At 39.2% G+C, this 24,384-nt stretch overlaps 1 protein-coding gene across 1 annotated transcript in view; it reads right to left on the bottom strand.

The window, feature by feature from the left end:
- Nucleotides 1–4,178: 4,178 nt before the first annotated feature.
- The window catches only part of LOC131999978 (cytosolic beta-glucosidase), a 165,030-nt gene continuing 144,824 nt past the window's right edge, over nt 4,179–24,384 (bottom strand). Inside the window, exon 10 of the mRNA XM_059373317.1 lies at nt 4,179–5,066. Coding sequence (XP_059229300.1) covers nt 4,852–5,066 — 215 coding nt within the window. The 3' untranslated portion in view covers nt 4,179–4,851. The remainder of the gene's footprint in view (nt 5,067–24,384) is intronic.

Raw genomic sequence — 24,384 nt, 5'->3', positions numbered from 1 at the left:
GAATTTCCCAGTTTTTCCACTAATCTCTTTTTCTGTTCTAGGATCTGATCCAAGAGACCATGTTGCATTTAAGATCCTGTATACTATCCTTACATTAATTAAAATTATATATTAACTTTTCATATATGTACTTCCTACCTTAAATAAAGCCCTGAACACATCAACTATATTCTGCTATAAGCAGTTTTCCAACTGGTTCCTACACCTTAGTTTCTTTGCCATCTTTCAAAATATTGCTTTTAAATCTTCACCATCCTGCTCAAAAATCTTCATCTTGTTCCAAGAGAAAACCAAGACCAAGAACATCAGACTGTCCACATCCAACCTCCTCATTCCCTTCCCTAAGGTGAACTGGCCTGGGCACTGCCTTCCACACCCAGGGCTTCGTGCTTTCCACTTCCATGTTTTAACTTGCATTATTTATATTATCATATTGTTTTTAATATTTTTAACGTTTAAAATATTTATTTATTTTTAAGTAATCTACACCCAGCATGAGGCTTGAACTCAGGACCCTGAAATCAAGAGCCACATATTTTTCCATCTGAGCCAGCCAGGCACCCCTGCTTTTAATATTATATTATTTCCCTTGTCCAGGAAGCCATATTTGCCCATCTAGCAGAGAGTTCGTCCTACTCCTACTGTCTAGAAAATTCTCCTGGCATCATCTGTTACCGTTTCATGTCTCCGTTCTAGTCCTCCAACCCAACCGTGAACTTCTCTGGGGAAGAAGCTCTGTCTTGTGTGCAGCTCTGTATCTCCACAACCTATTACACAGTTTAGTTTAATAAATATGTTCTGATTGGGCTGCTAGAAACCTTCAATTCTAATGATTACAAAAATAATGGCAATTTTCTGTTTCTGGCGCAATATGTAAGGAGCTTGGAAGTTACTGCTCCTTTCCTAACAAGAAAAAAGCCAAACAAATTGAAAATTAGCCATTCTTCTTAGATCAGTACAAGAATTGAGGTCACAAAAAAAAAAAAAAAAAAAAGAATTGAGGTCACAAGGAAAACCACTGCCACAACAACTGGAGGGAGAGAAAATCGGAGTGACAGTGAATCTCAACTGACCAGAGCAGAAACGTCTGCAGGACACGGAGGTAGAACCAGAGTAAGAAAAACCTAAACTGTAATTGACAAATTGCTGGAGGATCAGTGTGAACGAATCAGAAAGTAAAAAACAATGGCCCACACTAACTGTGCCCTTACTGTGTTCTGGGAACTGTCCAAGCATGTTAGATTTATCAGATTACTCGTGTCTCCCAATAGCTTTAAGAGGAACCCATGTTACAGGTAGAAAAACTGAGGTACAGGGAAGTTCAGTAAGTGCCTTGATTAGTAAATGTCAGAGCCAGGATTTAAATCCAGATGAACCAGCTCCAGAGCCCACATTGTCAATACCTACACTACATTTGCCTCATACCAGTTACCAGTAGCCTCTTGGGCAAGGTTACATAACCCAGTCATGTGTCAGGTGAAACTCTGGGAAAACCTAAGACAATAGGACATTTACTCTCTACAAGAAGCACTCATTACCTCTCACCATTAGGGACCACTCTTTCCAATGACCCTAACCCAGTGCTTCTACAACATCTCCCCCTCTCACCGCTGCCACAATTAATAAGGTGTATTCTCACTTCATGAAGGCCACCATAAAGTGTCTCTATGTCAAATTTTCTTCTAATTTCATTCTTTAAGGCTCATCATGCTTTGTGCTAAGTACTATATCCCTCCCAGGACAACTAGAGCCTAAAATATTGTCATCAGTGATGAATATGTGTTCTCCAGGTAAGGTGTATTGCTAGTAATTAAACAGTATTAATTCCATCAGCTTTGATTTATTCTGCTCTCTCAGTAATGAAGCTCAGTATTCTATTTTCTCTCTGCCTAGCACTGAGCAATAGAATTGGTGTTTAAGGATTATCATATAAATCTACTTCTTGGTCAGTCAGTGTTGGGGAATTTTTTCAATATATTACAAATGTATTCATTATTCCCTCGTTCATAAAAATAATTAAAAGCTACGGCCGAACACAAATTCCCAGAGCACAAAAGCCTGACTGGCAGGCCACTGCCAAATACCAAGGTTGCCAGCTTCTTAGTTTACGGGTTTCTTAATGAGAACTCATACCTTCTCATTCAATAAAGGGCTTAGGTGGACATTTCCTGCTAGTGTTCACAGGAGTTATAAAACTAAAGCCCTACACATCAAAATGAAAATGGGCTTCTGTTATTTTCTGTATGTTCTTAGCAATTCAGAAATAACTTACCCTAAAATAAAAACTACCCCCCTCCAAAACAAAATCCCAGAATTCTTTAGAAGCGATGCCCAGGATACTAATAACATGTGTTCACATTCTCTTAAAATAAAACTAAATAAAGAAGGAAAGAATAAAGCAAGGAAGGAAGGTAGAAGGAAATACAAGTAGATCCAGTCCATCATTGTGATAGCCAAGTTTCTCCTTAGATAAAACAGACATAAAACATGTACTTTACAAGCCTCAGATGACCTTTAAGACATCTGAGTACAGTTATCTATGGATTTTTAAGTATAATTAACGACTTCTGTTTTTCCATTTAAAGAATCGGGGTTCTGTTTCCTTGACAGGCAAAAGCCAATCAATCTTGTTTTCAAATGCTAATACAAGCAATTACAAATAACATTAATTAAAATACTACAGGAGCTGTTAGAGCGTGGGTGGTAGAGCTTTTTTTGTCACTGAAACTCATGAGGATTCTAATTTGCGGGTCGAATTGAGGAAGCACCCTTGGTTTGATCCATTTCTGGGAGGAAGAGCTGGCCCTTGAAACCCAGCTGAGAGCTGCAGAAATCCCCTGGTCTGTGAGGAATCCCGGGCCTACAGAAGCCACGATGCTTATCGCACACCTAGTAGACCAAACGTGACAGATCACTTTATTTACAGCGCGAATATTAAATTTTCTGGTTTTGGTAACGAAAATACAGTGCTCACTTGTATTGTTGTAAAACTTGTAAATATGCCCCGTAGGATAAATAATATCCAAACAACATCCTAATTAAAAGGAAAACTCAGTTGTCTTGCAAGATAATGTAAGGAGGGTACATAAATTGTAAGGAAGATACATGGTAAAAATGAAAAAGACAGACTGGATAGGAGGGGAATGAAATAAGATTTGGAAATGTGCTTTTTAAATGAACACAAATTGTGAGATAATGTCTCACTGAACAATAAAAATAACAAAACAGTGGCAAAGATGTAATAGAATTTCCTGCGTACACCATTTTAATCTTAATATAATTTTCCCTAGTGCCTCCACGATTACTGAACTACTACGACCATTTCCTTCTCCCTCTGTCCAAAGGTACCAAGACAGTGCTCTTTGCTGCAAATCATTCCCTGATTATGAACATGAAAATGATCTAGAATTTGACCACAGTGCTTTTTAAAAATGACCTAGTGTCTGCTCAGGGCCAAAGGCCTTAGGGAATGGCAAAGTATGGGTAATTTCCTCAAGGAAACAGAATGAGAACACGGAAAAATACTTCCCCACTTCCTCCTGATTAAGGCAACCCCACACTCTTGCTGTTGTTATTCTTTGGCTCCTGTATTCAAAAGAAGGAGAAGAGATTTCTACATATATCTGGACCTACAGTGTGCTGGAGCACAGAGCTGATGCCAAAGAAATTCTGGGTTTGGGAAACAAGGACCGACTATATGACCTGGGGAAAATTCACATCAGTGCATCCTCAGTTTCTCATTATGCAAAATGGGGGTGATAATATTTATCTCTTAGGTTCACACATGATACACAAATGAATGTTGAGTAAATGCTACTCCAATATGGAGGTAAGGGTCCAAATATGATTGTGAAAGGTTTCCTGGTGTAGAAACATTACATCCAGAGGAAACCCTACATCTACCACTGACCCCAACTGAGGAAGCTCAATAAAATATTCAACTCCAATCCAACCCCATATACATCTCAGATATGTGCAGACATCTCACACTCATGTAGGACTTTCAAGTTATGCATGTATTTCCTGGGAGTCATCAATGTTGTTATAGATCTTAAACTTTAAAAAAATACCCAAAAGTAGAGACCATGCCCTACTTATTATTTTGCCTTTCATTTGGTGTCACTCTGGAGTAGGAATCCTGTTTTTGCTAAACATCCACTCAAATACTTTTTCTCTCATTCAGAGTCTAATTTGTTTTATTAATATATTATTTTTCAAAAATAATTCATCAGGCAAGAGAAAGATATACTTGCTCATGCATAGAGAAAATATGTGCCAAATACATCAACAAATCCATTTTATTAAACGTGCCATCAATTAATCCCTTTGTTGAATAGAATGCATAACTATATAATGTGACTAACATTTAATTTTGATTTTTTATACTAGATTAAACAGTAGAAGAATTTTGGACCACATGAAAATGGATCTGCAAAACAAAGCTGACATAACCAGAAAAGCTAGGCTCATAAATAAGTATTCTTATATGTGATCTTGCTATTAGAGCTGCAAATCATGAACACACTATATTTATGAATTTTGCATTATTTTTTTTCTAGAAAAATTCTAAGGATTTAAATTGAAGTTTTCAAGTCTATCTGTTTCTTAATATAAAAATCAATTTCAGTGTTTTTTTTATTCTGGTTTTTTTTTTTTAAAGCCTCATTGATCCAAATGCAAATAGAGTAAAGGCTATCATTAAATACATCCCCAGGCATTCCATATTCAGACTTCATAATCACGGATCAGCTGGTAGGAGATGATTACAAAGGCAATTTGAGATTGTCTAAAAGATCACCAAAGCGGATTTTCTTTTCCAAAACCAGAGTCCTCTTCTCCAGGAGATGTGGGTCAGCCATCTTTTATGGATGCTCCCTCTAGTCCATTGTTTTGGATGATCTTGGCATACTCCTTGGCAGATGTGTAAGGCACTCGAGGTCTAGCAGGATCCTCAAAATCAACATGGAAGAGACCAAACCGGCTGCTATACCCTTGGATCCACTCAAAATTATCCAGAAGAGACCATACACAATATATTTTGCAATTGACTTTATCAAGCTGGATAGCTAATAAAAAAAAAAGAGAGAGAGAGAGAAAAGGAAAGAAAAAAAAGGAGAAAAATTATATCTTTGGGAAGTTTTTCGTGAACATACAAAATTGCTGACAACTAGATCTTTCTCTTGCAGAGGATCACAGGAAAAAAAAAAAAAAAAAACCTCTCAATTCTCTTTTCCAATTTTCTCTTTTCACCAAGTAGGGGTTCCATTCAAGAAGTTAAATTACATATCATTCTAATTCTTTGGTTATTCATTCATTTTGATGAATATTTTATTCATCCATTCATTTACTCAATAAATGTCTTTTTCAATATCTACTACTTTTCATACACAAAGAAACACATACACACACAGAGTTTCTCCCTAGTACCTAGAATTATATTCATTAAAGACACTGCTCAGCTCTTACTCTTCACAGATGACGTGATATGCTGTGTGGAAAACACAAAAGGCTCCACCCCAAAATTGCCGGATCTCTTACAAGAATTCAGCAATGTGGCAGGATATAAAATCAAAGCACAGAAATCAGTTGCATTACACACACTAACAATGAATGAAACAGAAGAAAGAAAAACTAAGGTATCTATCCCAATTACAATTGCAGCAAAAACCATAAGATACTAGGAATAAACCTCACCAAAGAGGAAAAGGATTTGTACTCTGAAAATTATAGAACACTCGTGAAAAAAATTGAGGAAGACACAAAGAGATAGAAAAACACTCCATATTCATGGATTGGGAAAACAAATATTGTGAAAATGCTATGTTACCTAGAGCAATCAATATATTCAAAGCAATCCCTCTCAAAATACCATCAACTTTTTTCACAGGTCTAGAACAATTAATCCTAAAATTTGTAAGAAAAGATCCCAAATAGCCAGAGGAATGTTGAAAAAGAAAGCCAAAGTTGGTGGCATCACAGTTCCGGACTTCAAGCTATATTACAAAGCTGTAATCATCAAGACAGTATGGTACCAGCACAAAAACAGACACATAGATCCATGGAACAGACTAGAGAACCTAGAAATGGACACTCAACTCTATAGTCAACTAATCTTTGACAACACAGGAAAGAATATCCAATGGGGAAAAAAACAGCCTCTTTAACAAATGGTGTTGGGAAAATTGGATAGCCACATGCAGAAGAATGAAACTGGACCATTTTTTGAACCATACAAAAAAAGACGCTCAAAATAGATGAAAGACCTAAATGTGAGACAGGAATCCATCAAAATCCTCGGGGAGAACATAGACAGCAACCTCTGTGACCTCAGCTGCAGCACCTTCTTGCTAAACAGGTCTCCAAGCGAGACAAAAGGCAAGGGAAACAAAAGCAAAAATGAAGTTTTGGGACTTCATCTAGATAAAAAGTTTTTGCACATCAAAGGAAATAGTCCACAAAACCAAAAGACAACTTACAGAAATGGAGAAGTTATTTGTAAATGTCTTATCAGGCTAGTATCCAAGATCTACAAAGAATTTATCAAACTCCACACCCAAAAAACAAATAATCCCGTCAAGAAATGGGCAGAAAACATGAAAAGATATTTCTCCAAAGAAGTCATACAAATGGCCAACAGAAGCATAGAAAAATGTTCAACATCACTAGGCATCAGGGAAATACAAATCAAAACTACAAAACTACAAAACTACTACACTACACCAGTCAAAATGGCTAAAATTAACAAGACAGGAAACAACAAATGCTGACCAGGATGCAGAGAAAGGGGAACCCTTTTACACTGCTGGTGGGAATGCAAGCTTGTGCAGCCACTCTGGAAAACAGTATGGAGGTTCCTCGAAAAGTGAAAAACAGACTTTCCCTATGACCTGGCAATTGCACTACTGGGTATTTACCCCAAAGATACAGATGTAGTGAAAAGAAGGGGCACATGTACCCCAATATTCATAGTTGCAATGTCCACAATAGCCTAACTATGGAAAGAGCCCAGATGTCCACCAAAAGATGAATGGATAAAAAAAAAAAAACATGGTATATACATATATACATACTCACACATACACACACACACACACACACACACACACACACACACAATGGAATATTACACAGCCACCAAAAAAATGCAATCTTACCATTTAATGACATGGATGGAACTGTGGATACCCTAAATCTCATCCAGGAACTCCTATAGTAAGATGTCAAAATATGGAGAATTTTCTAAGTGGCTTTACACTGATTTCTATCATGGTAGGAAATTTAACTCATTTTTTAGTATTTTAAGCACTTTACTAATATTACTTTTGCATTAATATTTATTAATTAGTATTTTAATTTAATATTTCAAGTTGGTGGGGGGGAGGAAAGAAAAACCTCTGGGGTCGCATGAATTGTTGCATTGAACATTTCTTTTAAAACCAGAATAAGTAAACTCCATATATGGGATGCACTAAAATCTATTTCCCAATACAGAAATTAAATAAAAAGACAAGTTTCCCTATAAGATAGACATACTCCTAAATAAATTGGGTGAAAATGAGCCTTCGTATGATATACTAAATTTTAACAGTATTAGGGGTCGCTCTCAACCACAATGACTCCTCTAGCATTAGCAAAGCAAGATCCACTCTACCTTTTTCTTTGTACATCTGTACTTTGGGGATCTCTTAGAGGAACTATATCCATAAACCATGACACATGTGTACATTCTGAATCATTTTGGAATTTATTTATTTATTTATTTATTTATTTAACTACTGATACTCCATAGACAAAAGTTTCCTGAGCAGTTAATTGGTGCCTAATCCCTCTACCTTTGTGCATGGAGGCATGCAAAATGCTGTACTTAGAGAGTGCCTTATGAATGGCCTCAAGGCAGGAATTCAGCCAAACTAGATTGGCTCTTTTTAAATAAAGTATGATTGGAAAATGAAACATATAACATTCGAGCACATCAAGCTTCGTAGGAATTAAACCCTGTATAGATACTCCTTCTTCTTTTTTTTTTTTTAAGATTTATTTATTTATTTATTTATTTATTTATTTAAGATTTTATTTATTTATTTGACAGACAGAGATTGCAAGTAGGTGGAGAGGCAGGCAGAGAAAGAGGAGGAAGCAGGCTCTCTGCTCAGCAGGGAGCCTAATGCGGGGCTCGATCCCAGGACCCGGGATCATGACCCGAGCCGCAGGCAGAGGCTTTAACCCACTGAGCCACCCAGGCGCCCCTAGATACTCCTTCTTCTACTTGTCCACATTTCCACTTGTGTCTCCTCCCCTCTCTGTCAACCACAATTGCAAAATACCAATTCTTTTTTTGTTGTTGTTGATTTTACTTATTTATTTGACAGACAGAGATCACAAGTAGGCAGAGAGGAGGCAGAGAGATTGGAGGAAGCAGACTCCCTGCTGAGCACAGAGCCTTATGTGGGGCTTGATCCCAGGACCCTGAGATCATGACCTGAGCCAAAGGCAGAGACTTAACCCACTGAGCCACCCCGGTGCCCCGCAAAATACCAATTCTTAAAAATAATTTTATAACTAACTTGAGTTTGACATGGCATATATCTCAGAATTAAAATAACCAAAACCAAGTACCAGGTCAGAAAACAACTATCTCCTTTGACTGCCTTAGAATTCAGTGTGGAGACATGGGAGAATCTTGCATAGCTTTTTTCTCATTTGCAGAACTACTGCCCAACACAAAAGCCTGCCAGGTAGAAAGCCAGACAGCTTCTGCAAACATGCACAGTACCACGGAACACGCACAAAGGATTGATTCATATGCTCAACCAGGGGATAAAAATGATGCCTAGCCTGCTTGCAAGGGAACAAAAGGGAGACGCTGACAAGTTCATTGTTAACTGCCAGGAGTTCAGCGGCAGGTACTAAACTGCCCCAGTGACACTGTGGGTGTCTCTGCATTTTCATTGCAGGAACATTCAAATAGAGAATTACGTGGTTAGGGCTGAGGAGCTGGCCGGCTGGAATCCTTCTTGTTGTGCTACCACAGGGAAAAATGACAAAACCATGCTAGAGCCTACATGCCTCTCCTCTTCCAATCTCCTCAAGAACAGAAAGTGTGATTTACGAGGTCCCACATCTGAGAAGGGAAAAATAACTTCTGCGTGTTCACTTTCTATCTTGAACCAGAGTAGCAGGCGAAGTATACACAAACTGGCAGGGACTATGGGTGGGTACAAACACACTGGGATAAAAATTAAAAACATACAGAGCCAGAGTTTGGTTTGGGACACAAAGGCCAGTGGGAAAAGCCTCACAGTCAGTATGTTGCATAAAAGATGCAAGGCAAAAATGTCTAAGACTTGCTAATATAGTAAAGTCTGTTCTAATTAGAAGAACCCTGTGCCAGAGTTGTTCTACACACACACACACACACACACACACACACACTGCCCAGTTTTAGCCAAACTGAGAAGGTTGAGGGAATAGCCTTTCATCAGAGCACTGCCAAGCAGAGAAGGTTACCTGAGCTTCAGTGTCCAGAGTTTTTATGGTGACTTACTTACACTGGCATGATGGATTACTTGGTTGTCCATGTGGATGAACTTAGACTCCAAGCCAAGTGATACCATGTTACCTCAAACCCCACCTTCAATCATATTGTTGGTCTTTCTGATGTTAATAGCCCCCACCCTTAACAAGAACATTCCTTCAAGTATGACATAGATTTTCCCCCCAAAAGCTGAGGACAAAGACCAAGTTGTTATTTGGACAAAACCCAATTCTTTACTACACACACATGTACACATACACAGAGATATACACCTATTTTAGAAGCTCATTATTTCATAATGCTGAGCAGAATCTTCTCATATATTGCTTTATGAAGTGCCATGTTTTGCCAGTGTTTGTCACATTACAAAAGGCTAACAATTGGGCACTTGGCTTCACTGGGATTTTTTTCCCAACAATTTATAAACAGAGATAGCCTTTGTTTTCAGAATTACCTAGGACTATATAAGACATCCATGACTATGGCAAAATAGTTCAACTATCAAACAAATGACTCATCTACAGACCTAAGCTGCTGTGGTGAGAACCAGTGGAAAGGTTCCAAACAGTGTTCTAGGCAGCAGTCGCACAGTAGAAAAATGACGGAGAGAAAACCCCAGGAAGGAGTGAGAAGAAAAAATAGAAGCACCTAGATTTCTATGTTCTGGTAATGGCAGATGACATTATTTGAGCAAGTCCTCATAATGAAAACAAGTAAGCATGATGCATAGAATTTTAAAAGCAGACCTTCAAAACAATGAAAAGCTGACAATTTCATAGGGAATTACTAGGCCAAAGCAAAATGAAGAAATGAAGATTGCTAGGCATGGCAGCTACTTTCACTTCAGGGAGTTTTCCGGCCTTAGGAAATCCAAATCTTTTCCTATTTCCCGGGATGTGAGGCTAAGTGTCAAAGCCCAGAGATACATAACAGGAAATCTGAGACCCCACACAGATAAAACTAAGATCTCCAAAGACTAATCCCTCAGGGGAAGGGTGAGCCAGAAGAAAAGAAGTCACTGAAAGTCTCAAGCCATCTGAGGGTTCAGAAAATGTAAAGTCCAGAAGTCGGATAGAGGGGGTCTGGGGTCACCCAGGTGCCTGGAAGATGCACATTTAAATACTTTCTGAAAGGAAATACCCATATTCTAAACCTTCAACCATTAGCACAAATATTTTTAAGTATAATCATCAGCTCATTATCCAATATAACCAGAAAGACATGGGAAAACAATGACAACTGGAAAACCAACAAAATCAACAGACAACAGAAACAGGGGTACCTGGGTGGCTCAGTCAGTTAAGAATCTGACTTCAGCTCAGGTCATGACCTCACTGTCCAAGGAATGAGCCTGATCAGGCTCCGCACTGAGTGGGAAGTCTACTTCTCCTTCTTCCTCTCCCTTTGCCTCCCCCACTATCCCACTCTTTCACTCTCTCTCTCTTTCTCTCAAAATAAATAAATAAATAAATAAATAAAATCTTTAAAAAACAAAACAAAACAAAAATAACCAGAAAGGCATGGGAAAACAATGACAATTAGAAAACCAGCAAACTCAACAGACAACAGAAACAGACCCACAAAGAAATCAGTTATTAGAACTGTCAGACAGGCTATAAAATATCCATGTCACTATGTTTATATTGTAGAGATAAACTTGAAATATCTTCAAGGTTCAGGAACCCATAAAAAATGATGTGGCAAATTTGAGTAAGGAAACCATCACTTGGGTTTGAATCTGAGATGCAGAGGGGGCCTCCAGTTTCTCATGAGTACAATCTAGACACGAATATCTACTCCTAGGGCTGCTATAAAGATTAAATGAGATAGCATGGACCCCAGCACAATACCTCACCATGTCCTTTTCTTCTCTGGCCAGCCCTTAGGAGAATACAGAACCCAAAGTAAAAATATATTTTGATGTGCCCTCTCTCCACCAATCCAGATACTTTGATGAAATCAAAACTGGGTTTAAATGAGTATCTGGGATAATGTAAAAGGGGAAGAGGAGTCAGAAGGACAAACTTAAGTCTAAGAAAGTGTAAGGACAAAGGGAGAGGCATAGATTGACTGTATAAATCTGAGAACAGGGCTTCTTACATTAGTTAAGAAACTCCTTTCTTTCTCCAGGGTGACATCCCAAGGTCACTGCGGCTTCCTGCTTTCCTGCATCCCAGGAAGCAGTTCAGAGACCCCTACAACCCTGAATTTCAGGTTTCCAAGCTCTTAAACTTTTAAGATGTTAGTTGAACAGGTACATCCTGGGATTTACTTTGGGTAGCAAATCTGATCCCAGATATGGAAAATACTAATAGCATAGGTCTGAGTCAAAAACCTTAAGTAGTATGTGGCTAAGTCAATATCGTAACAAGTCCAAAAGGTAGGACGCAAAACAAGCTCAGATTTGAAGTCTCTGACATAGAATGGGAACAGATCAAAGACAAAGACAGAAGTTGCAGAGCAGTCTTGAGGAGTGTCTGCAAAGGGTCATGAAGTATTTTCTATTTACATTAACTTATTGCTGAATATGTAGCACATAGAAGAACTGGGCTGATGAAAAAATATGGAGTCAAAGCAATCATCAGTATAATTACTAATCCAGCAGGGCATTGTTTCTCAGTGTTGACTCTGACCACCTGAACCACTCGGAATTACCTAGGGCGTAGCTAAAAAAAAAAAAATGTGTTAACCCCACAACAGACCAACTAAAATCAGATCTCTTGGGTAGTGTTATGAGCTAATTATAGCTCATATAGCCCCAATAAATACAGCTAATTATAGCCCCAACATCCATATTGTTGAAGCCCCAGCCCCTAGTACCTCAGCATATGACCTTATGTGGACATAAAGATTTTAAAGAGGTGATTAAGTTAAATTGGAGGGGGAGACAAACCATGAGAGACAGTGGACTCTGAGAAACAAACTAAGGGTTTTGGAGGGGAGAAGGTGGGAGATGGGGTGAGCCTGGTGGTGGGTGTTAAGGAGGGCACATACTGCGTGGTACACTGGGTGTGGTGCATAAACAATGAATATGGGAACACTGGAAAAATATAAATAAATAAATAGGTGATTATGTTAAAATGAAGTTGTTAGGGTGGGCCCTAATCCAATGGGACTGGTGTCCTTCTAAGAAGAGAGAAGTCACCAGAGGTATGTATGAACAGAGAAAGACCAATGAGGACACAGTGAGAAACTGGTTATCTGAAAGCCAAAAGGAGAAAGCTCAGGAGAAATCAAACTTGCTGACACCTCAATCCTACACTTCCAGCTTCTAGAGACCTGCAAGAAAATAAATCACTGTTGTTTAAGCCACTTGGTTGGTGGCATTTTCTTATGGCAGCTCTGAGCAAACTAGGTTGAGATCTGAGAATTTCTGTTTTAATAAACAACCTGAGTGATTGTTACATTTTCACAAACAGTCCAGTTTGAGACTACTAAGCCTAGAATAAGCTCTAATAGTCCACTACAATTTTTTGAACAGAGGTATCCCTCTCAAGGTTATAAATGTAGATGACTCCCTCAGCCCCTCAACACTCATAGCCGGAGATGCCCTATGCCAAAAGACACCACAGTGTGCAGGCCAGGCCACCCTACCTTTCAGAAATAGGAAACCACTGAGAGATCAAAGTGGGAATCCTGCAAGTTCAAGAGTGCCAAATGCCTGTCATCACCACTTAATCAAAGCCTCACCTTAGTCAAGTGGATCATGAGACACCTTCCCAATTCACCATGTGTAACTGGTTGACTGGTGTCTCCCCGTGAAGATCTATCCATACAAAACCCGTGAATGTGAACTTACTTGGAAAAAGGGATTTTGTAAATGTAGTTAAAAATGATCTCGAGATGAGAGGGGTGCCTGGCTGCCTCAGTCAGAAAAGCATGCAACTCTTGATCTCCAGGTTATGAGTTGGAGCCCCACATTGAATGTGGAGATTAGTTAAATAAATAAAACTTTAAAAAAAGAGAAAAGGATCTCATGATGAGATCATCCTAGATAATGTTGAGTCCAAAATGCAATGACCAATGTCCTTAGAAGAGAAGAGAAGGGGAGAAGACACACAGGGAAGAAGGTAATGTGAAGAAACAGGCAGAGATTAGAATGATAAGTCTGGAAACCAAAGAATGCCAAGACAGCCACTGGAAGTTGGTGGACAAGCATGGCACAGATTCTCTCTCAGAGCCTCCAGAAGGAATCAGTCCTACTGGCACCTCAATTTTAGATTTCTGGCCTCCAGGACTGTGAGAGAATAAATGTTGTTTTAAGGCACGTTTATAGTAATTTGTTACAGCAGCACCAGATCATGTACCATACTCTTTGTAGAGTAGTTGCCAACGGGGCTCCAAGTCCCAAATCACCCACCTGATCTAGCTGAGAGCTTGTGAGAACCTTTTCTCAAGGCCAAAGAGAGAGAAATCCTTCCCAGGACACAGTTTGAAGCAGATTTTCTGGCAATTGCCCCCATCAACCTTGCAAATGTGTTTCTCTGAGCTTGGATGAATTACACAGAGGCCCATAACTGGAGGACAGCTTTAGCAGGATAAGAGTGCCTGCAAGGGAACTGGCTCACTGTCTTTCCCTTTCTTCGGAAAAATAAATAAATAAATAAAATAAGGTAGAACAACACCAGGAAGTTCTAAACATAGAAAATGCACACTAAGCCCCCCACCCTAACTCCAGGTGAGTATCAATGGCTAGACAGCATCTGTGAAAAGGCTCAAATAATCCCAACACAGGAGGTCCCACCTGCACATAGGAACTCCTAGTAACAAAACCTATGACTCTCTGAAAAAAGAACCTGAAAACCAGAAGCTAAGTTTTAAATATTTTATAGGAAAATGCCAATTAACCAGAAATACACTGTAAGGATTTCTTAATTATCTGTATTGTTCCTGTTACTTACATTAGATTTGGGAGAAAAAAAGGCCCCAACAGCAAGCAGTTGAAAGGTATTAAAAAATATATTTTTATTTAGCTATAAAACTGATCTGTGGATAGGTATACACTCAGTATCACCTTCTATAATGTCTCCATCAGTATTACTTTCACAGTTACCTCTGTGAAATAGATAAGTTCTTATGAAACCCAAAGTTCTGAGCAAGTGAAACTCTCTTCTAGGGATGCCTGGTGGCTCAGTCGGTTAGGCATCTGCCTTCAGCTCAGGTCATGATCCCAGGGTCCTGGGACTGGAATCCAGCCCTACATCTGGCTCCCTGCTCAGTAGGAGCCTGCTTCTCCCTCTGCCCCTCCTCCACTCAATCTCTCTCAAATAAAATTAAAAAAAAAAAAGAAAAGAAAAGAAAAAAATGAAACTCTCTTCTACCAGAAAACCTTCCTTCCTTCTCCTTTTCCTTCTTCCTTCCTCCCCTTCTTACTTTCCTTCCAGGACTTTCCCCTTCTGTAAAATGGGGCTAACAAAATCTTTTTATGAGGATTATAGTATTAAATAAATTAATACATATAAACCTGTGAATAATACTAAGTTTATAGTAAACACTCAACACATTCTACTTGTTGGTATGGTATGGTTGTTTCTTCTCTCTGGAAGGGCAATGACTGAAACCTGTTTTATCTCTGCCTCCCATCTGGCTTCAAACAGCTTTCAGAGGGTGTAGAGTCAGCAAAAAATGTTCAGTGCTGAGAACCAGAGAAATCAGGGCATCAAGGGAAAGAGCAGCATCTGGGCCAGGGTTTGTGCTCTGTGGGAAAGGGTCAGTTGTGGGTCACAAAAAATAAATCACTAAAGACAAGGACCTTGGGGGAGGGGGGCAGACCCCCGGGAACACCGGATGCTGCAGAAGCCTCCTGGCCTCAGTGTGCTGGGAGGTGGGGACCACATCGCTCAGTGTTTCCAGGATCCTACAACAGCCACCCCACACTTATTAAATAAATATATATTGTGCTAGCAATTGGGAATATAATGGAGAGCAAAATAAACAACCCCTCTTCTTATAGAGCTTAACAGCGCATGTGGAAGACATATCTTAATCCAATTACCACCCCGTGAGCCTTTAATTACAATCTGTGAAGAGTATTATGGAAGGAAAGACATGGGAACTGTGAGAAAGAACAACGTATCAGCTCACATTTATTGAGCATTTAGGCACTGATTCCAGCATTTTGTGTACGCTGAACTCATTTCCTCTTTACCATAAACCTATGAGATAGATACTATTATTGTCCCCATTTTACAGATAAGGGAATTAATGCATGGAGAGGTGAGGTAAGATTTACAAGATTCATACAGCAAGTAAGGGAAAGAGTTGGGGTCGGAATCCAAGAGAGATAACCAGAGGCTGCATGCTGAGCCACAATACTCCATTGAGTCCTGACCCCTGTAGTGGGACCATCTAGCTCAGTCAGCAAGGGTGGGAGAAGAAGGGGAATGGAGCCATCTCCTGGAGCAAACTAGAGCTGAGAGCTCAGCATTCATTGGGGTTATCTACTGCCATCAGCCAGGGTTCTCTCATAACCGTAAATGACAGAAACTGACCTTGCCTGATGAAGCATAGAAGGGTCAAGTTGGAAAAGCAGACTCAAACAAAGCTTTCAGGACCAGCCAAAAACACAACACAGAACTGGTGGAAGGAAGAAAGTTCCTTAACGGCTACTGACACAATGGGCACTAAGTCCTGCAGAATACTGCTGCCAAGAACTAACTTCCTGCAAGCAGACCAGCCAGAAGCTTCTGCACCAGAAGCTACACCTTATAACCAGTCATTCTCAAAAGGGGGATACCCATGCTGCTTTGCTCACCAGCACGATAGGTTCTGCCTGCCTCAAGCTGTTCACTTTCATATTATCTTCTCACGTGGATAAGTCTGATGGGCAGAGACTAGATCACATGTGTGTGCCCTGCCCTGACAAAACCTGGAGAATATCGTTCTTTACCTGGGCCAGACAAAACTCTCAGATGTAGCCAGGGTGTTCAACAGGTGCTAGGCAGCCAGAAAACATGACAGGTGTCCACTTCACTAGATGAACAAGGACAAGAGAAACCCAAGAAAAATGAACCACGTATGTGCAAGATCAGACATGGGAAACTTCACAGCATATTTAAGGAACTCCCGGAAGGTGGTTCAATGGATCATAGAGACTTATCAAGAATTCATAGAAATAGAGAATAGAACAGTGGTTACCAAGGGCTGGGGAGAGATTACTCAAAGGGCACAAACTTTCAGTTATAAGATGAATAATTTGGGGGATCTAATGTACTATGTGGTATTTATAGTTAGTTTGACAATTATACTATATTATGAACTTTGAAAGTTGCTAAGAGAGTAGATTTTAAATCGTCTCACCACAAAAAAATAAACAGCTATGTGAGGTGACGGAGGGTGTTAGCTAATGTTACAAGGGGAATCATTTCACAATATATAAATGTATCAAATCAACACACTGTTTACCTTAAACTTACACCATATTATATTTTAATTATATCTCAAAAAAGCTGAAGGGAAAAAAAAATAATGGAAAGAGAGGAGAGAGAGCCATAAGGCAGGGGACATGTAGTTCCTTATAAAGATTTCAAGGATTTTGATCTTTATCCCAACCACATTAAAAGTCATTGAGGGAGTTTAAGCAAGGAAGTGACTTTAGCTAATTTGCATTTTTAGAAGACGGTGACCTCTGTGGAGAATAAATTTGAGTGTAGCAAGAATGGAATCCAAGAGAGTATTTAAGAGTGATTGCAGTAAAGCATGAGGGAGATGATGGGAGCTTGGTCTGAGGTGGTGTGAGTAGTGAAGACAAGAGAGAATTAGATGGATTAAATAGATATTCAGATAAAATCAACTGGATTGAACAATTCACTGGAGCTCAGTGGGGAAGGAGATAAGGTAGCAAAGATAACACGATTTAAAGGATATCATTATCAGTCTCTGAGTTCAGGTATACTGGGCATAGACAAGTTTTGGAGGAAAGGCAGAGAAGATAATGAATCAAGCTTTGGTTGTGATGACTTTAGGGGTTTTTTTTGGGGGGGGGTTGTTTTTTTTTTTTTTTAATCTCCAAATGAAAAATTGAAAAAAGTCAGAGTAAAGTCTGAAATGGAAATGTGAATTTTGGAGTCATCAAGTAAAAGAGGTAATTGAAATCGTGGTTGTCAAACACAATTTGGAGACTAAGAAAATAAGACATTGGCACAAGCCTTGTGGTAGTCAAATATTTAAAAATAAGCTGGAAAGGGAAATTGAGCAGGAGGACCAGAAATATTCTATATCCTTGACCTGATACAACCATAGATGATACTTTCTGTAGACATAATTTGACCAAAATCACACAGCTGAAGAGGGAGAATTTGGAAATGAACACTAAGGCAGTCTGACTCCAAAGTCCACAGTCCTTCTATCAGAATGGAATGGAAAGATTGTAAACCAAGACTGTAGGTGACATGCAAGGCTCAAAGCCACAATGGGAACATAATCAGACCATGGAGAGCATAAACTGGATAAGCACCTATAACATCAATACCCTAAATCAATACCCTAACAGCAAAAATCTAGTACTTACAGTGTAGGGAAATTTCTCAAGTCCTCTCCACCCCTTTCAAAATCCCCTTCTATTACTACAGGAAAGATTCAGGATCAAAACCAAAAAACTTCTAACTGGTGTAAGGTGATATCTCAACCCCCAAACTACTAGAACTCATACAGCAATTCAGCAACGTGGCAGGATACAAAGTCAATGTACAGAAATCAGTGGCTTTCTTATACACTAACAATGTAAACACAGAAAGGGCAATTAGAGAATCGATTCCATTAACTATAGCACCAAGAACCATAAGATACCGGGGAATAAACCTAACCAAAGAGGTAAAGGATCTGTACTTGAGAAACTACAGAACACTCATGAAAGAAATTGAAGAAGACGCAAAAAGATGGAAGACCATTCCATGCTCTTGGATCGGAAGAATAAACATTGTTAAAATGTCTATACTGCCTAGAGCAATATATACTTCTAATGCCATTCTGATCAAAATTCCACCGGTATTCTTCAAAGAGCTGGAGCAATGGCCAAAATTAACAAAACAGGAAACAACATGTGTTGAAGAGGATGTGGAGAAAGGGGAACCCTCTTACACTGTTGGTGGGAATGCAAGTTGGTGCAGCCTCTTTGGAGAACAGTGTGGAGATTCCTCAAGAAATTAAAAATAGAACTTCCCTATGACCCTGCAATTGCACTCCTGGGTATTTACCCCAAAGATATAGATGTAGTGAAAAGAAGGGTCATCTGTACCCCAATGTTTATAGCAGCAATGGCCACGGTGGCCAAACTGGAAAGAACCAAGATGCCCTTCAACGGATGAATGGATAAGGAAGATGTGGTCCATATACACTATGGAGTATTATGCCTCCATCAGAAAGGACGAATACCCAACTTTTGTAGCAACATGTAAGGGATTGGAAGAGATTATGCTGAGTGAAATAAGTCAAGCAGAGAGAGTCAATTATCATATGGTTTCACTTACTTGTGGAGCATAACAAAAAGCATGGAGGACATGGGGAGTTAGAGAGAAGGGGGTTGGGGTAAATTGGAAGGGGAGGTGAATCATGAGAGACTATGGACTCTGAAAAACAATCTGAGGGTTTTGAAGGGGCAGGGGGGTGGGAGGTTGGGGTACCAGGTGGTGGGTATTATAGAGGGCATGGATTGCATGGAGCACTGGGTGTGGTGAAAAAATAATGAATACTGTTTTTCTGAAAATAAATAAATTAATTTAATTAAAAAAAGAAAAAAAAAAACTTGTCCCCAGTAAGAAACAGTAGCACTCAATTTTAGAGGACAGTAATTGACCCAGGTTTTGCTGGGGGACCAGGTTATGAAGCTATGACCTACATAGGTAGGGGTCTCTCTTTCATGCACTCCTGAAGTTAGAGTGATTAGGATAGCATGGATTCTTTCCCTTTGGAACACACTTTGCCAAGGCATGTACTTTGCTGTCAATCTCTCTTTATCCTATTTGACAGCAGGCCCAGAGCTTCTTGACTTACTTAGGCCCAGGACAGAAGCAGGTGGTGGTGGGGAGGGTTGCACCCTCTCTTGTTATCTGCTGCTCTGGTCCTATTTCCTAGGGTATGATATAGTGGTGTTGGTTTTTATCCTCCTCTCTCTCTCTCTCTCTCTCTCTCTCTCTCTGTGCCTGCCTCTCTGCTTACTTGTGATCTCTATCTGTCAAATAAATAAATAAAATCTTAAAAAAAATATTGATCTATTTGTATATAGAAATATTCCATTTCTAATAACTATAGCCACCTAAGAATAGCCCTCAAAGAAAGTGACTGGTGCTCCAAATAGAATTATCAGAGTTCCGGTTTTCCATACACAGGTGAAAGGCTAAGTTCTAGGTTCTATGGTTTTAAAAGTGGAAAAATAAGCATTATGGCTGATTAAAAGTAGTATAACTGCCTGTGAGGACACAAATAAATAAATCATGTGTACTTTTGTTCTGAAACTGATTTAGGGCTTTATAACTATAATTTTTTAAACCAAATCTTGAACATATAGACTAATATTAACACTTCCTTCTTAGTTCTTTCTTTAATTCCTCCCTTACAGCCACAAAATATTTTATTAAGCATCTACTAAATGCAAGTTATTGTTATAGGCAGAGTCATTCTTATAGAGGAAAGGAAATTCTGATGTAGACCTTACCCTCAATGTGAAGTAGTCAAGTAGAAGAGAAAAACCCCCACATATATTCTCTGATTTGCACACTCAGTCAACACCCTTAACTTCCCTGTTGTAACATCAGTAAGACATGAAACTATTTGTTCATTTTCTGTCTTCTACTCCAGACTTTAAACTCCATGAGGGCATTAAGCTCATGGATCTTATCCTGGTGAAGGGTAGGTGTTTAATAGAATATTGTTTAAAGGTATGAATGCTACAAATGAATATAGAATACTGAATATAATGTCACCAGTATAAGAACAGAGAAAGGGTAGCTCTCAAGAAGGTGAGATTATTTTCTTGGTCACAGTAACAAAACTCAGCTCTAAATTCATCTTATCCAAATAAGAAGAAAGTTCTTCTTCCACTCTGATCAAATTACTGCTCATTTTGTACTCTAGAATATTTTTGTGTCATCACAAGGACCATCTCTCGTCAGTTACTGAAATTCTTATACATATATAATAAATGTTGAATAAATTATATTAAATACCCCTCAAAAAAGCTATCTTCAGAGGAGTCAATGCCACCTTTTGCTAATGATAAAACAAGAGGAAGCAAGCCTTAGCATTATCCTCACCACAGTTAACACCACAAAAATACTTAAGTGTTTGTATACAGTGGCCACTAAACCGGCCTAAAGTCAGGAGATACAGGAAAGTAAGTAATAGAGAAGAAAAAACAATGGCATCTCTTTAAAATGCTACTGTGTAACTGTTCATATTGCTGGCACCAAGCTCAAGCCCAGGTGGGTACACCTCACCCAGACTGCCTGTCCTGGCCTATTGTACAAGTCTCGCTAGTCTGCTTTTTAAGGACAAGGAAGGACACTGCTTGGTGATGTGGCCACAAGCTGTTCAGGGAAGAGACTTCGCTCAGCACATTTCAGCTACTGAGCAAGGCTGGGCTCATTTCAGAGACCCACATAAAATAAATAATCATGCAAAAGCAGATTCGTTCTGATAGGGCTCCGACAGCTGCTCTGAGAGGCGGATCTTGCAAGCCCGTCTTTCAGCAATGAACTGACCCAAAGATCCAGGAAAGCTCCAGACAGGACCATATGGCCTGGAATAAAAACATATTTCAAACTCTGTTTATTATGCATATCTTTCAAAGGTTCACTACTCTGTGATGAAACATTGCACCTGCAAAGCTTTAATAAGCTTCCCAAGCAAGTACAATTATAAAATCGCAGGCACCTGAAGAATTTGTCTTCTCTTACACTTAGCTATGCACTGCCCACCAATGACTGGTCTCATTCTTTTTAATTATATAGGTTTGCGGTATTTTGTAAGCTGCGATCAATACTTATTCAGAAAATAAAACTCTTTATAGACCTCAGCATGAGGGTCATGAAATATCTCTCCTCCTAAATTTTAGGGACTCCAACATTATTGCATAAAGAACCTTCCAATATGCCCGAAAGGAATAGCAACAGCTCAATCATGCAGCCCTGCAAAGACAGGAGAGCATTTGACATGAATTTAGGCTGGGCTTCATTCATCAGCAGTGGCAGGGGTAGAAGGGAGCATGAACAGTTTCCCTTCATAAGTGAGGACTGTGACTCTACATCCGGTCCAAATATTTGAGATGCACAGTCTGTTCATTATTCACTCAACAAATATTCACTGAGCAGCAATTATGTAGACTCCCAAGCTAGGTGTGGTGAATCAGCAACAAACAACAAACAACACATAATTTCTGTCTTCGGGAGTTGATGGTCTCATTGGGAAGACAGACTCAAAACAAACTGATTTGGAAATACAAAAAGACATTAAAGGAACAAAAAAATGGGGTCACTTAACTCTCCTGGGAACTTCAGGTACAGCTTTCCGGGGAAATAGGCATTTGAGTCAAAACTTGAAAGGTAATAATTCACTAGCTAGTTAAGTAAGAGAAAGTATGAGCCATATCAGTGTGGGAACTCTACCCACACATCACTTTTAATGGCCTGTCCCAAGGCTACAAGCACTGTGGTACCATTTGGGGCCGTGAGTTCTGTTTCTATCCTTGCCTCTAATCCTCTTAAGCATTAACAAGACATGTGTCTCTGAGATTGTTCGTATGATCCAATGATGGGTTGAGAACCGAAGTTCTTTACAGATCTATTGGCACTAGAATCCTTCTAAGGTTCTCTCTGAACTAAGAGTCTACATGAAATTTGGACCTTTTTTATTTCTCTACCCCGAAACAGTGCACAATGATATATCTTGGGATTTAGAAGTAGATTTTACACAAGATAGCTTAGCCTGATCATTATGCAGTGTGAGGGAGTGGCTGAGTCTTATGCCAAGATCCTCTTATTCCCCTTGAACCTATAGTCTTGCATCAAAAGAGACTTTGGATCGTATTACAGGATTATATCAGACTCAGCCTTCAGGAATACAGGACCAATAATGATAGATGAAATAAAGACTTTGACTGCGAAATTACATGTATACCTAGAGACAGATGAAAAAAAGTAACTGCTGCTTCCTAGAGGTGCTGATGATGCCATCAGTAATATGCAAGAAGATGAGTTTTTTGTTTGTTTGTTTTTGACCACAGGTCGTTATGTGACAGCTGCATTGAGATAATAAAAGAGAGAAACAGAAAAGAGACAGTGAGGGAGGGGAGGGGGAATAAAGGAAAGAGGAAGCAAAGAGGGAAAGAGGAGTTCGGAAGAAGTCAGGGGGAGAGGGTAAGGGAGGGAGGAAGGCAGAGAAACATTCACTTACTATAACAACAGTGTCCCTAAACTGTTTTTATCTCCAGGCTCTCAACAATGAATCATAGTATGTAGCCAGGGCATTATCTCTCAAGGCTTTTTAGATTCAAGGAGAACAACAGAGGAGTACAAAGATGGCACCTGATACTGCCAGGCGCACAGAAAAAGGGACAGCTATGATATATTGCTAAACACCATGTTGTTCACAGCAACCCTGCAAGACTGATGTTATTATGTCCATTATATGGATAAAGAAAATAAAGTTCAAAGTTAAGTGTGTTCAAGGTGAGCAAGAGAACAGTCGTCAGAGAAAGGATGAAGACCCAGCAATCTGCCTCCAAAGTCCATGCTCTTTCCAAGACCCTATTTTGCCCTCTTCCTAAGTCATCTTCCTGAAACCCCTGCACAGGAGGTAGAGATTAGCCATTTTTGTCCCTGTCCTACCTATGCTTTGAAAGACTGTTGATCACAGCCATGTAGGTGGCCATAGCCCATGAAGTGCCAAAGGAATTCTGAACAGGTATCCTGACACTGAGCATGTCACTGACAGGTGCAGGTCCAACGAGTTGTCTCTTTTTATTTAACCTCACTGTCTGTCGTATATCAGTTAGTCTTTTCTGGTTTGAGAATTAAAAAGACAAAAATATTCCTAACAGGTGTCAGCAGAAAGGGAGAGAGAGTAGAGAACTGAAAAGTTTTGTTTTTCTATGAACTACAGACAGAAAAAAAAAACCATCATTCAAAGAGAGAATGGAGTCAACAGATTTTTTGGTTTTCCTCTGGCTTATGGTAGAACTCTATGTTCCTTGAACTCCATTATTTTTCTTGATAAATATTGACTTTATTAGAATTTTAATGAATCTATTTATGAGTTACTTCATTGAGGTTCAGAAAAGCTACAGACCACCTCCCTCACACAATTTTTCATTGACCACCATGAAGAACAACTTTCATGAATGAAAGATGGGGTAAATTTACCCCTACTTTGAAGCTAATAAGACAGTAGTAATTTACATTTACTTCATGCTTACTGGCTACCAAGCACTGTTTTAAGAGCTTTATATGCATATCTCTTTTGCCCTTTTCAACAACAGGGTAGATACTCTTGTTATACTCATCTTAAAGCAGAGGGAAAATGAGACTTAGGGAGGCTGTGTCATTTACCCAAGGTCACGCATGTGATAATACATCTCAAATATGGTCTCCTTTGTAAACTTCTTCTGGAGCAGAGTGCTTTAGTAACTTGGAAATGATTCTGGAAGGATGACTACATCATCTTATTTCTATTGGATATTTTTATAATTTTATATTGAATATAATATTTATTCTTTCAGTCAATCAAGCTTTTTTTTTTCCAAGACACCAAAAATATGGAAACAAGTAGGATGAGATCAAAATCTCAAAGAGTTCCTCTGTATTATAAAGAAAAAAAAGATACATAAAAAAAGTAGTTATAAAACAATGCAATCAGAA

Source organism: Mustela nigripes, chromosome 1, assembly GCF_022355385.1.
Source record: "Mustela nigripes isolate SB6536 chromosome 1, MUSNIG.SB6536, whole genome shotgun sequence".
Lineage (NCBI taxonomy): Eukaryota > Metazoa > Chordata > Mammalia > Carnivora > Mustelidae > Mustela > Mustela nigripes.
Note: the sequence above shows the minus strand (reverse complement) of the source record. Positions and strands in the feature narration are given on the sequence as shown.